This window comes from Perna viridis, chromosome 5, assembly GCF_037379345.1.
Source record: "Perna viridis isolate PV_CMFRI_1.1 ecotype Kerala chromosome 5, ASM3737934v1, whole genome shotgun sequence".
NCBI lineage: Eukaryota > Metazoa > Mollusca > Bivalvia > Mytilida > Mytilidae > Perna > Perna viridis.
The window spans coordinates 21,763,190-21,777,591 of NC_142449.1; the positions used below are offsets into that span (position 1 = coordinate 21,763,190).

The following is a 14,402-nucleotide window of genomic DNA, read 5'->3' on the forward strand; positions in this document are numbered from 1 at the left end:
AAGATTTATTACAGTAATGTTACTAAAAATACTCAAAATTGGCAATAACTCCAACATGGCTGAATATATTTTTTCAAAAATTTGGCCCCAGATAGATCTAATCATGTTAAACACTTAAAATAACATCAGAATTTGGCTTAACCTAACAGATGTGGAGATGTATCAGAAAAACTGATGTCTGACCTCTATGTTCTATTTTTAGTAACAGTGGCAGTGATTTAGCTAGCGCTTGCCATTTTCGCCATTGACGAATGATTTGCGAAAGTGGCGATTTTTTCTTGTGCATGATTCATCACTTGATATTTCACCCCCCCCCCAAAAAAAATATCGGTAAAAAAGCCTCTGATGTTCCCATGACCCCATAATTGACAACTTTATTACCTTTCCCAAGCAAATTAGGGTTTTACAATAAACAATCATGACCAATGTTTTGATTGCATCACCTTTGATCACACCTTGCTTGATCACCTGGTTGAGGCTAATTATCCTGACAAATTAATTAACGGCAATGATTTGTTTGTTGAGCGCTGTGACACGTTCTCAAAGTACTCAAAGTGTCATCGTATGTATTTAAGATGGAAAGATATTTGGATTTTTCAATCACAGTTTGAATCGCAACTATGTCCGCCATTACGAACTATTTTAGTTCGTCCTCACATGACAACGTACCTAAAGGTCAAAAGTCAACTACTACAAAGAGTCGCAGTGATCGACTATTAAAGTCAAAATTTAAACCAGAGTGGTCAAAGATAATTCCAAGCATATACTACAAAGATGGGGCGATGTACTGCCGTGACTGCCAAGATGCTGGACTTGCCAATACATTTTCTATCGGAAGCAACGCATTCCTAAAAGATAATATACAGAAGCACATCAACACTGCTGATCATAAACGGACAGTCTGATATGGGTTCCTTTGATTTTAAGAGGGCTTTCACTTTGTGGTGCATGGCTAAGGACAGGAGGTTTATGCATTACTGATCAAGTAAACAGTGCTTTACATTCTTAGACACATGCCAACAATAGTAGCTGATGTATATAATTTTTAGATTTTTACATACATGATGTGTATGACACAGTAACAAAGTATTTTTTTGCATTTTTTATTCATGAATAGTTGCTAATGTAGAAACTGTATGTTGTTATGTATTTTTTATTAATATGAATTATCTGTTATTTATATACCAGTGCTGAAATAAAAATAAACATGTTATTATAGTTGTTATAAGTATATGTATATACATGCATGCTGATAAATTTGTGACGCAAAAAGAAAAAAACAGTATTGAGATTTAGTCTTATGCAAAAGTGACTAATGGGTTGAAAATCCTGGCTAAATCCCTGCAGTGGCCATGTTTGTTGAAGGATTAAAACTCACCACACCAGTTATATGCAGAATATCCTTTGAAACATTAATGCCAAGTTTGATTGTAATTGGTCCAGTAGTATCAGAAAAAACTTTGGAAAAATTGTTAATGATGACAGATGATGACTAATTACAAAGACGATAATGGATGTTATTCCAAATTTGAAAATCCTGAATTGTTTCATAATTATATAGCCCCACTGGAGAAAACTGGTACATTTACCAAATAAACATATTCGTATAAACTTTTGTCTGAAACGTTGTTGGCCTTCCAAGAACATCATAATCGACACCAACTTTCCTTTTGTAGAAAGTAAGAGTATTGCTGGGCTTTAGGAATCTATTTTTACTTCAAATCCATAAAAAATGGTTTCCTGCATGAAAATCTCTCTTGCTCTTCGCTGTCTGACCTGTTATTTAACCCCAAATAACTTAACAAGAAAAGACAATGCTTTTTTCCAAAAATTGGAATATCGTGTATAGCTTACATGGCCCTTTGGGCAAGGTGAGCTAAAACAGGAAAAAGTGGGGAATGGTCAGGAAGAAGTGAACTTGTATATGCATCATTCACAGATGCCTTTTTAAAAGTTATAATTTATGTGTTATATAATGTTACATACATGCACACATTAAGCAAGTCATTTTTTTAATTATAAGATAAATATTACTTTTTCTTTTGGCTACATACAATGTACAAGTGTATGTAAGTAACAGATATTGGAAATAATTATTCTGGTCCTGAAAAAGTTGAAAATAATGACTGAAATATATGTCAATGCCAAAAATGTATACAGAGGGGGGTCGGTATTTCAGGTATTCCCAGCCCATCTTCCCTGAGCTGAAAATGATTATTGCCGATATCTTCTTTAAAATGAGGTGCATTTCATGGATTTTTTAAGAATGTCTATGAGTACAATATAAATGTATTGAATTATTCAACTTAATGAGAAATAAATTTTGCTTTCAAGTATCGAAGAAAATGTGTTTCAAAATGGGTATTTTAGGTATCTCGTCTCGGGGAAAGGGAGGTAACCCGATCTAAAAACTACCTGAATTAGAGAGTGCAATTTCTGATGATAAACAAAATAAGCAAATCATTTTCTTTCGTCTCTTTATATATATATATAAAATGAGACCAAAAAAAATTATTTGTTTATCAACAGAAATTGCACTCTCTGATTCAGGTAGTTTTTAGATCATGTTACCTCCCTTACCCGAGACGAGATACCTAAAATACCCATTTTGAAATACATTTTCTTAAATGTTTTTGCTATTACAGTCGACTCCACTTAATCGCATATCGCTTAATTGCATATTTCGGTTATTAGCATAATTTTCTCCTGCACAAAACCATTTCCTATTATTCTATTAGGGAAAAAATTGCTTATTTGCATAGGCCTTGCAGGTGCATTTCGGTTTACTGCATAGAGAATTTTGCCTCATCCAGGTAAAGACAGGTTTTCCCAAATTCTATTTTAAGCCTTCGGGTCATAAATATGTCAATCATATTTATTGTTGTAAAAACTATATTATCATCAATCAGGAGGTGTTAATAATGGATTAAAAACATAATGGACATAAAAGGCAATTTAAATGATATCTAATTACATTAAAATAAACAAGCACCTACGTGAACAATGACTTCTGACGACATGCCAAACATCACCTTATGATGCGGCTTGGGGTTCAGCTTGGGGTATTTTTTGTCCCTTTTTAAATTCTTCCGACTACAAATGATTATCAATGTAAATTTAATTTTTTTTAATGAGCTGAACAGTTTTTAGTGAGCTTGGGTTACTAGGCATAAATATCAACCGAAAATTAAAAGTCATCATTCAATCAGTACAATGTCTAAGCGAAAGCGTAACGATCTCACACTTGTTGACAAGTATGAAGTTATAAAACTTCTTGACCAGAAACTGTCACAGACAGAAATTTCGAAGAAACTGGGATGCTCCCAATCCCAGATTTCACGCATTTCATCAAAGAAAGAGGAAATACGAGACCAGTATTTCTCCAACACAAACCCAGAGAGAAAACGTCAGCGTAGTGGCAAATCTGCAGATGTGGAAGCAGCTCTAACAACATGGTTTACCAATGTCAGGTCCAGAGACATTCCTATCAGCGGTCCCATCTTAGAGCAAAAAGCTAAAGATCTTGCTACAGAACTGGGGGAAACAGACTTCAACCCAACCAGTGGCTGGCTTTCCAGGTGGAAATCTCGCAACATGATAGTTCACAAAAAACTACATGGGGAGAAGAAAGACTCAGATGAGAAAGCAGCTGACAACTGGTTAGAGCTTGAGACAGAGATACTAAAGATGTTTGCCCAGTCTAGATGCCAGTGCAAAATCACAGTTCGTAAATTGGATTCCTTAGTGACATTATTTAAGTGACAATAAACATGTATTGTAGTGCATATTCAATGTGAGGTGTTTTCATAAACTGTGCTTTTTACATTTTCTTTTTGTATGATTTGTGATTTTAAATGCTAGTGTGTAAAGTAATGGACAATTAATAACAGGACTTTCTTAGTGCTCATTCATTGTTTTTCATATGAAATAACTTATAAACCTTGTTTTTATGTTATATTTTTTTTATGTAAGAAATTATTTTAAATGTAGGATTTCGTGAATAAATATGTAATATATTTCTTTATTATTATATTTTCCAATGAAATTCAACTACCCTAAGGTGCCCCATACTATCTACACTTCATAGGAATATATATCGAGGTCAGTGACACGTGTAATACACAACTATCAGTGTACAATGGTGATTTAGGAATAAAAACACACAGACCATTTCAAAAGCCCACAAACTGCAAACATTGACGAATATTACACTGAATCCCTGCTGAAATATGAAATATGGGATTTTCTTTCATAGAAAGGTCAGGAAATTACTTGACTATTTATAGATGAGAAACACGTGGTTTTACTTATAAATACACACGACGTAAAGAAGGTCAATAAACAAGGCAAACACAATATATATTATTATTTATTGATAAAAGAACAATACAATGTGAAGGTCTATAACAATTAAATACCAGATCAGAAATGTTAAACAGTGATATCCCTGGTTGATCCACAGTATCATTGTCTTACCTGAACTCACACTTCCGGTAAAATCGTAATTTCGGTTATAAGAATAGTCCGGTTACTTGCATAATTTTTACTGGCAAATAGGCTATGCAATTAAGCGGAATCTACTGTATATGAATCAATGGATTTTTCACAGTGTCATATCTATTATTTGGTGAAGTCATCACTTACCTGTGATTTGGTTTTAGTTGGCAAAAAATCCATTTTGTGGCATGGGGCATCAACTTTAAATCATCATAACTTTTTTGTTTTTTAAGGTAATTGAAAAAATCTTAAGGTACCTTACACTGCCAATAAAGCTCTCTTTATCCATGGAATTTTTAAATAAATATTCAGTAATGAGCATATTTAAAAAAAAAACAAAAATTGGATACAAATTAACAAAGTTATAAGGTTTTGAAAATGGGGGTTCTAATCATGAAATTGACAAATGGTTATTTAGTTGTTTATTTGCCAATCAATTTGATACTTAATGATTTGCAAATTAGTGAATATGACATCACTAATGAGATTGACAAACTAAACTATTCTTATTTATCATTTATTTATTGTTAATTTTCATTTTATGTTGTCATTATTATTATCTAATACATGGAGTGCATATTAGTGTAATATAAAGTCCCTGTCTAATGTTAAAATATTTTTAACCAAAGTTGGACAATGAATATGCATAGCAAGATCTTGAGCCTACGTGTATTTTCAAGCCCATGCATCAAAGGCCATGGTCGATATGGGATTTCTCAACTCCATGCTTGATATTATAGAATAAATAGCGCCTCCTCAGCATTTTAGTTGATCTTATTTTAATTTTATAGATCTATCTTATGAACTCAAGCACCTGTATTTTGGATGTCAATAGTTACGGAGAAATTTACGAGTAAAAAGTAATAGGAAAAAAATCCATATGAAATAGAGTTTATACATATGTTAAGTTTTTACTGTAAATGATAAAAAATTATATTTAATACTGAAATTAAATGATTTTATATCATAATGGTACACATGTATTGTGTTGTTTGAAGAGTTGAAAGATTAATTTTTTAACAAACAATCACATGTAAAAAAAAACCTATTTCATGAAATATGAAATTTGAAAACAAAACAGTTTAAAAAATAAGTTTTTAATTGGCAAGGAAGCCATTTACTTCCATAATTTACTTACTTATAACATGTATTAAAAATGGGAAGGCCACATCTGTTTTTTTGTTTTGTTTTGTCTATTTCTTTTTACAGTCACTTTATTATGACTTTTTATTCCGTTTTCCGTATTTTCAAGCGGTGTAAACTTTCACGCAATTGTCCATAAATGGGTTCAAATACATACTGACTTCCATATTGCTATGTTGAAAATATCTTAACATTAGACAGGGACTTTATGTAACACTAATATACACTGCCTGTATTAGATAAAAAAAAATGAAATTTACATGTAACAATAAATATATGATAAATAAGAATAGAAATAATAATTTAGATATGACACTGTGAAAAATCCACCATTTCATACAATAGCAAAAACATTTAAAGATATATATATATATAAAAGGTGACGAAACTAAAAAAAAATTATTTATGATCAGAAATAGCACTCTTTAATTTTTAGATCGCCTTACCTCCCTTTCCTTAGACGGAATACCTAAAATACCTATCATAGACATTTCTTTAAAATAACTAAGATATTAACCTCATTTTAAAGAAGATATTGGCAATAATCATTTTCAGCCTGTGGAAGTTAAGCTTGGGCTCAGGATACCCTAAATACTGACTCCCAAACAGAAGTGGAAAGTAAAATATCCAAGTTTTATTTATATAAATAACATCAGCTACATCAAGCCAAATTGGTAATTTGATTGGACAAATAACATTCTGACCATCAGAATTGGGTTAACCCATTAATTTTAGTCAATAATGTGTATTTCAGTATTTCGAGCTATTGATTCTGACCACCCCCCCTCAGAATCAAATAGTTGTTCTCTAATGTACATGGAGGGTTTCTGCTAGCCTAGATTAATGACGATACTTTCTTATAATATGCCCTTCTATCCTTCAGAAGATGTATTTAAGAGCTTCGTGTAGAATATATTGATAAAATGTCAATCTCCCATGTACCTGAATGTACTGTTGATACCCCGATGTTTACATTATGATTAAGTTGGTACTTGTACATGCTATGGAATGACCTAACGGTAATTTAGTGCATTATAATTATATGGAGAATCTTTTTAATTGTATGTGATGGATTACCCTCCTTCAGCTGCGGGATCTCGATCGGCCTTATATCTTCCACTGTTTTGAAGAACCATTTTCAGAATCTGGCGGGAGTTTATTTTTTACTTTTGTGTGGAACGAATTATTTAAACCAAGGACTTTATATTACAATTTCTGTTTAAACATATTAATTCGAAATGCCTTTATCTCTCATACACGGTTACTATGTATACGTCTACTTAAAAAGATTACATTTATCTATTTTGCACAAAAGTTCTTTTTGTAAAATAATTATTGTTTAGTTTGAGATCCAGACTAGTACCGAAAATCTGAGGAAATGTCCCTAGCACAAGTCACAAGTATTTCAAGGTCTTTTGTCTTATTTTTCACTTATCTTTGTTTTTGGTTTATTTTTGTTTAAAAGAGGAAATTTTATTCTTACATTATATTTACGTTAAAATAATTATGATGACCAATTATTTATTGACCTCCTACTCCAGCAATGCTAGAGGTTGTCTGGTATGCTATTTTCTGACTTGGTGCCATTCTGTGTTGGAGTGTTGGTATGTTGGGATATAGAGGAATTCCAACCTCTTACATTGTAGAAGTATTGACCTCACAGACCCAGTGATATCTGGATGGTCTAAATGCCATGGTCACACGACACTGCACAATATACATGATTCACATCATTCTTTATAACAAAAACATGCATTACATTGTATCTTTCATGTTTTCATGTTTTTACATACCTACAATGTGTTACTATTTGTGAGGAATTTCCCATTGACATCTCCAAAATTTACAAAATTTCAAAAAGCAATTTTGATCACATTTTACGACCTAGGGTCTATATATCCAAGTATTGCAAGTATCATTTTGGCCTTACTACCACCTCTGCCATAGTCACTTTGGCCTTAGTTATCTTGCCCAAGTATATTCATCCATACATATTTTAAATATTGTATGTTACATACATTTGTAAATTTGTATTTAAGTGAAATGAAGATGGATGACTAAGGTGAAATTTCAATTAACAGTATATACTGTCCATACTTATTTTAATACAAATACAAATATTTATTCATTCAAAGACATTTACAATAAATGGTTTTGACACAATACACAAATCTAAACATACAAAAAATGACAGTTCTTATAATCATTTTGAAAATCTGGAGCGGAGGTGCCTTAAACTAATACTTTATTTAATTGACAAAGCTAAACATTTATTTATATATTCAATTATGGCTTTTAGAATAATCAAACAGTTACTGTTTAATATTAAAGATATATTATTTTCTGTTATTGAAAAGAAACTTTTGTCTTTGTTTTTTATCTTGTTGATGAAAACTTGTCTGTGTACTTTATAGGCTGGACAGTGTATAAAAAAATGCACTTTATCTTCAATTTGTGAAGTATTGCATGAAGTGCAAATACGGTTACTTTTGGGGATATTTTGGTAACATCCCCTCTTAATTGCAAGAGAGTGAGCACTAATCCTAAATTTACAAATTGTGGATCTGTCAGATTTGAATTTGCATACATTGATGTAAGCAGGTCTGCAATTTGTTTTGTATACACTTTTATGAAAGCAGAGTTTATTATTTTCTCTTAAGCAGCTATTTTGATATTGAATAGCTTGATCAACTATTCTTTGTTTTATATTTGATATATTTCGTTTGATATCATGGGTATTTAATATAAGGAAGCCTAATCCCAATTCTTTTATCCATTTCCGGATTGTTGAGGCCCATTTGTTATTTTGGGGGATATTACTATATATATTATTAGCAAGTGTGTTTTTTGAATTACGTATGTGTTCCCAAAATTTGATTACCGGTACTTGTATTATTACTTTTGTTTTTAAATGGCGTCTATTAAGTTATGCAAGGCATGCAAGGTTTGTTGCTTTGTTGTGTAGTCTTTTCTTTCATAAACTTAATGTGCAAATGTTCAAATGGGTCTGTATCTTTAAAGTTACAAACATTTCCCCATATTTTATAGGGTTATTAATATATAAATTTGTATTTAAGTGAAATAAAGATGGATTACTAAGGTGAACTTTTAAAATTATATAAATATTAAATTAATCAACAAAAAGAGAATTTTTCTAGAGTAGAATAAAAATTGGTAAGCAGATGAAGTATCATTCATGTCTTTCATGAACATGAACAAATAACTATTTTTTTTCAAAAACTACTGTTAAAACACCAACTATATTAATAAAACAACATTGAACAACTTGAACAATTACCCAAACTGTGTACTCAAGTTGAGAAGATAGAATAATGCATAGAACTGATGTGGAGATTTTTATCTGTCAAAAAACATAGCCACTACTACTAAAAATAGATGTTCCTTAAAGTGTTCTGCATAGATCTGATGTGGGGATTTTGAATATGTCTGATACGGCCATTGTTGCTAAAAAAGAACAAAGGGGTCAGTCAGAATTTTTCTCTGGTAATTTCAAAGCTGTCTACAAAAGTTTGCATTGAGTCAAGTACTCAGACGACTTTGTTAGAGTTATTGTCCTTAAAAGATGAAAAAAGGTTGTTTTTTTTAACAGTTTTCAGCCAATATCCGGAGAACCATGATAAATAAAAAAACATTCAATTGCTGAAATGATTTGTATGATAAGGCCTACAAAAGTCCGCAGGGATCAAAGTTGTTAGATAATTCCTTGTTAGAGCTATTGCCCTTGAAAGGCAAAAAAAGGCATTTTTAGCAGTTTTTAGCCAATATCTTGAAAACTATAATAGATAGAAAGAAACTTTCAATTGATGAAATGCCTTATGATAAGTGCTACCAAAGTCTTCATTAAGTTAAAATAATAGATAGAAAGAAACTTTCAATTGATGAAATGCCTTATGATAAGTCCTACCAAAGTGTTCATTAAGTTAAAATTGTCGTATAACTCCTTGTAAGAGTTATTGCCCTTGAAAGGCATAAATTTAATAAAGTGAGCAATTGAGGCTCCTGGGAACCTCTTGTTTTTTTGTAAACCTTTGTGTTATTTATGGTTGTGTCAGAATGAATCATGTATGTAAAACGTAAGTCAATTTTATATCTTCAAATACAGTGTACTTTTGAATTACCGGTATCCCTCTGAGAAAAATGTATGTGTACCTACAGAGTAACCTAAAAAGTTAAATGTTCAATGTCATTATCATAAAAACTGTTAATTACATGTATATCATAAACCATTTATGTTTAAATCTACTAACATTAAAAAATTTCCTGAACATAAATGAAATGAGTTCTAGTAATATGTGAGAAAGTGTCCACTTTTCCAGGGTTCATTTAGTGGATGCTTTATATTTCTTTTTTGTAATTGTACAAGTGACGTCAAATAGCCATTGATCCTAAACCAGTTGTAAAATTCAGGTAAAATTAACTTAGGTAGGTGAAAGTTCAGGGAACTTTTGTATGACTACATGCTCATATTAAAAAAAAAAACAAGTACTATCTAAAAAAAAAGATAGCCGACGTAGTAAAATTTGTTTCTTTTACTTCTAAGTTTACTTTCAAGAAAATAACACATAACACATCATTTCAAAATTTCTATACAGTTTTTTCAAACGCCACTATGTTATCAGTATTTGGCCAATCGGGAAACGGAATTGCGATCAGTTGACTTGCGTTTCCATAGAAGAGCGTCCTTATGGTCAGAGGGTTAAAAGTGAAACTATAACGATTACGTCGGAAAAATTTGAGTAGTTGAAAATTACTTTGGTAAAGTTTTGACCTAGTTTTAATTAATATCTATATTGTTTTGTAGAGTATGTTGTTGCAGTATAAGAAGACAGTTTCACACAAATGCAAAACCATTGTTATTTTATGCAACTCCAAATCTTATGTAAGTATACTACCAGTAATTTGTATGGAGTGGAATATTTTTCACTTGTAAATTAAAAAAAGTATTTAAAATATTTGCAAAAAAAATACCAAAGCATCAGCAGTAATATAATTCCAATATTAATATGTCAAAACCAAATATAAGGCCTACATGTGAACACAGGAAACAAAAAAGACCTACTTACACAATGCAGTGAACCAAATAAAATAGATTACACGTAAAAACTGAAGAGAAGAAAAACCAGACGTCACACAAAAATCTAAAGAACTAGCTATATGAACTCCTACAAAAAACCGGGAGTGACATAAGGTGCTATGGAATGTTTAGCATGTCCTGCTATACCAACGGCACCTGTCACATATCAGTGGGTAAAATTTGGTAATACTCAAGCAACAATGATGCAGCTACCTGACATGAGTCATTTACAATGAGTTATAGATAATTATCATTCTTTATCATCTTGATTATGTATGCTCTGTTATCATTTATAGGGGTGAACCCATGAAGAAAAGAAAGAAAGCAGATATAGGTAAACTTATAGCAAGAACTCAATCAAAAATTAGAAAAGTAGAAAAAGAAATGAGAAGGCTAGAAAAATGGGGAAGAAAACTGAAACCTGTTGAAGAAATCATAGGAAAAGTATCTTTACGGCGAAATAAAGAGTAAGTATATGTTTGTCATATGTCAAGAACCACCATGAAAAACATGTAAGCAAAAATCATATTACTATTATATGGTAATTAACCATTTATATGTTTTCATATGTTCCTATTAAAAAATGTATGCTAAAAAAACAAATACTTCTTATACAAGTTTTAAAGAGTAATCAAGGGAACCAAGGTTATAGTGGTAATCAAAAGAATGTAATCCAGTGACATAGACCAGACATGGAAAACAGACATACACAACAAAGAACAAAAAGTAACTAAAATAATACATACATGAACATAAACTTTTAGCTTCTAAGATTCAGACAGGTGAATTTAAAAGAGTAGTTTTAAAAACTGACCATAGAAAATGACGAAAGGCTGCAAAAATGATTTTAATTCAATAATGACTGCTAGTGATATATCATTACTTCTGTTAGTAAAGGATGTCTTGTATTGTGGTTTTTATCTGTACCTGTACCTGTCACAGTTCTATTCTATGTGAAACTTTCAATTACCAGTGAAATGATAACATTATTGTAAGTCTGGAACAAATTCTTTACAAAACAAGTATTTCATATTGCCCAGAATTGCCCAATAAAACTATGGTTTTTCCGGTATTGCCCAATTGGCAGGGCAATACTCATAAAACTCTTGTTTTTGCAAAACCTGTTGTGAGATTAATAGAGACTGAGATATATATCCTGCCTTGCTTATTAAAATATTTATATAGTAGAATAATTTAGTGTATCTATTCCAGCAATATACCTTTGTTAATGTCTTGACAGGAAGGACAGGTTTTGAATACCAATACATGTATATACAAATAGAATAGGTACAAATGTATGTAAAATTGGATTTTTGAAAAGATGCCCTTCAGGTTACAGACCACCAATTCAACCAATGAGCATTTGGAACGTACGCAAAAATAGTCCTACGCAGAAATTACCCCTGTTCCTCATAGTGCTGTGAAAAAAGTTCTCATCTTATTTAAAAAATTTAAACAGTTTCTGAAAGGAAAAACATTTCTGTACATTTTATAGGTGCATTTTGCTTCTTGTGATGTGAAGCCTAATCTCCATAATGATTTTTAAATATAACCCTATCTTGTGAAAACACTGGGATTTCCCATGCTATTTATAGACCCTTCACTTCCGGTGACCAGTACTGCACTGCAAGTCTGCTAACCCCACATGCCATTCTGAGGATTGTGAGCTGACATATGTAGAATCATGCTGATATATAGTCATCTGCAGGTTAAAGATAAGGTAAAGTCCAGAGAAGCCATTGAATATTGTGAAATTAGCATAGAAGCCTATGGGAAGTGGAATTAGTGGTTTTTAGCCTTCACAGTGTTTTTGTTAACATGCTTTGACATTACAATACATGCATTTCTTGTGACTAGGAACTTGAAAAGAGAAATGGAGCCTTTATCAGAGGACAGCTTAGAGAGAAGAGCTTTATTAATAAAAGAATGGAGTAAGTTCAAAAGTGAACAACATCACAGAGAATTGAAGTTGTTAGATGGAGTTATTAAGTCTCAAGCTGAAGCATTGAAAGAGTTAAGACTAGAATCTGAAGATTTGTACCAAAAAGCAATACAGGTATTTATCAACAACTTCATATTTTAAAATTTTTCTTACTGTGCAATATTTGTTATCTCAGGCTACTGCTGTGATACTTAAAAATATCAACAATTTCTAATGACAACTTTATGTTAAATTGACTGTGATAAATAGAAAAACACCAATTTTTAACTTTTTGACAGAACAATGCATCTTGCCTTTTCAGTCTAAATGTGGTATTTTCTGTCTCAACCTCGAAAGTTTTTATGATTACCATACTAGTTTTCATGATTAGTTTTTTAGGTCTTTATACATTTCCTCATCAAATTACTTCCTTGCATATTTTTATTATTTTCTATTATCAAAAGCAGGTATTTAAAGAATGTGTAAAGGAATGAAAATGAGGGCATATGTATTTATCAGTTTTTCATGTAAACTCAGATGATATTATGGAACTTATGAAGATAATTATTGTAGATCAATGATATCAGTGATACTTTATAATACATGTATACATTTTTGTAAATATTTCTCATTTCATCATTCTTTTGCACTCTATATAATTCCTTTCAAATGCCAAATCTCGAACTGTATGCTACTAATGATTGTTGTATTGTTATGCTGGATTAAGAGACTCACAAACACATGATACTGTCCAAAAACAGAAAATCTAAGGTTCTCATCCTAAAACTGTTATATTTCATTAAAAAATCAGGTGGTCCCCTTGGTATTCAGATCATCAGTATGACCTTGAACTTTATACCCTGGTTTCATCTTTTTATTTATTTTCAGATAAATGAAGATGATATAGTATATAGTTTTAAAGGACCTGTAGAAACACCGTCACCTGAAGTATTTGACTCTCCTGATGGACTTTACACTGACATAACCAAAAAATACTAGTTGTAACAACAAACCTCTTACTAGAAGGCTGAGTTGAAAGTGCTGAGAACTTACTCTAGGGTGTTACTTAAGGAAAAATGTTTGAAAAGTTTCAACAAGATTTTATAAAAAGGGAAATTAACTTAAATTGTTATTGATATTTTATTTGCATTACACACTGGTAATGTACATGTATCTTGAATAATTTATAAAAGAAACAGTATGGAATATTTTAGTAAATTTTGTCACTGCCTCTCATCAGTATTGGTACATGTTTTTCCTATGGATAAGTATAATGGTGATTTGGTAATGAATATGATTGAGGATCTTTATAATTTTTTTTTAATCTCCATATATAAAACAAATTTTAGGGACTTTCATATTTCTTCATTCATGACCTGCGTTTATCCGTTTATTACAAGTACATTATAAGTGCAACTCTTCTTCCAACAGATTTAGATGGAATTTGATGGATTATGTTGGTTTGATACAGATGTGCTTGATTGACAGATGTTATTATTAGGTGGTAATGAATAGAGATAATCCAACTTAATGCTCACATCATGTTAAGAGAGTGGAAGAAATCAAGGCACCCCTTTTAGAATTTACTCAGTTTTAGTTGTGCAGATAGCAAGTAACTTATAGTTAGAAGTTAGATTTGAATATTCTTGAATTTTGAGTTTTCTTTTTAAGTTTTTTTACACAGGAAAAAGATTTAGCCTTAACTTTACAGAGAAGATGTTGAGGAAAACATACAACATTAGTGAA

The 14,402-nt window shown here is 31.3% G+C and overlaps 2 protein-coding genes across 2 annotated transcripts in view; one reads left to right on the top strand and one right to left on the bottom strand.

Moving 5' to 3' along the window:
- Positions 1-6,794, bottom strand: part of LOC148616500 (DNA polymerase epsilon catalytic subunit A-like) — a 54,823-nt gene extending 48,029 nt beyond the window's left edge. Inside the window, exon 1 of the mRNA XM_088583600.1 lies at positions 6,718-6,794. Within this exon, the coding sequence (XP_088439726.1) occupies positions 6,718-6,776 (59 nt within the window). The 5' untranslated portion in view covers positions 6,777-6,794. The remainder of the gene's footprint in view (positions 1-6,717) is intronic.
- Positions 6,795-6,977: 183 nt separating this feature from the next.
- Positions 6,978-13,864, top strand: LOC148616501 (large ribosomal subunit protein mL40-like). Its single transcript, XM_088583605.1, has 5 exons — positions 6,978-7,050; positions 10,463-10,540; positions 11,032-11,202; positions 12,593-12,791; positions 13,545-13,864. Exons 1-5 carry the CDS (start codon positions 7,019-7,021, stop codon positions 13,653-13,655), a joined length of 591 nt encoding a protein of 196 aa, XP_088439731.1. The 5' UTR covers positions 6,978-7,018; the 3' UTR covers positions 13,656-13,864.
- Positions 13,865-14,402: the final 538 nt, after the last annotated feature.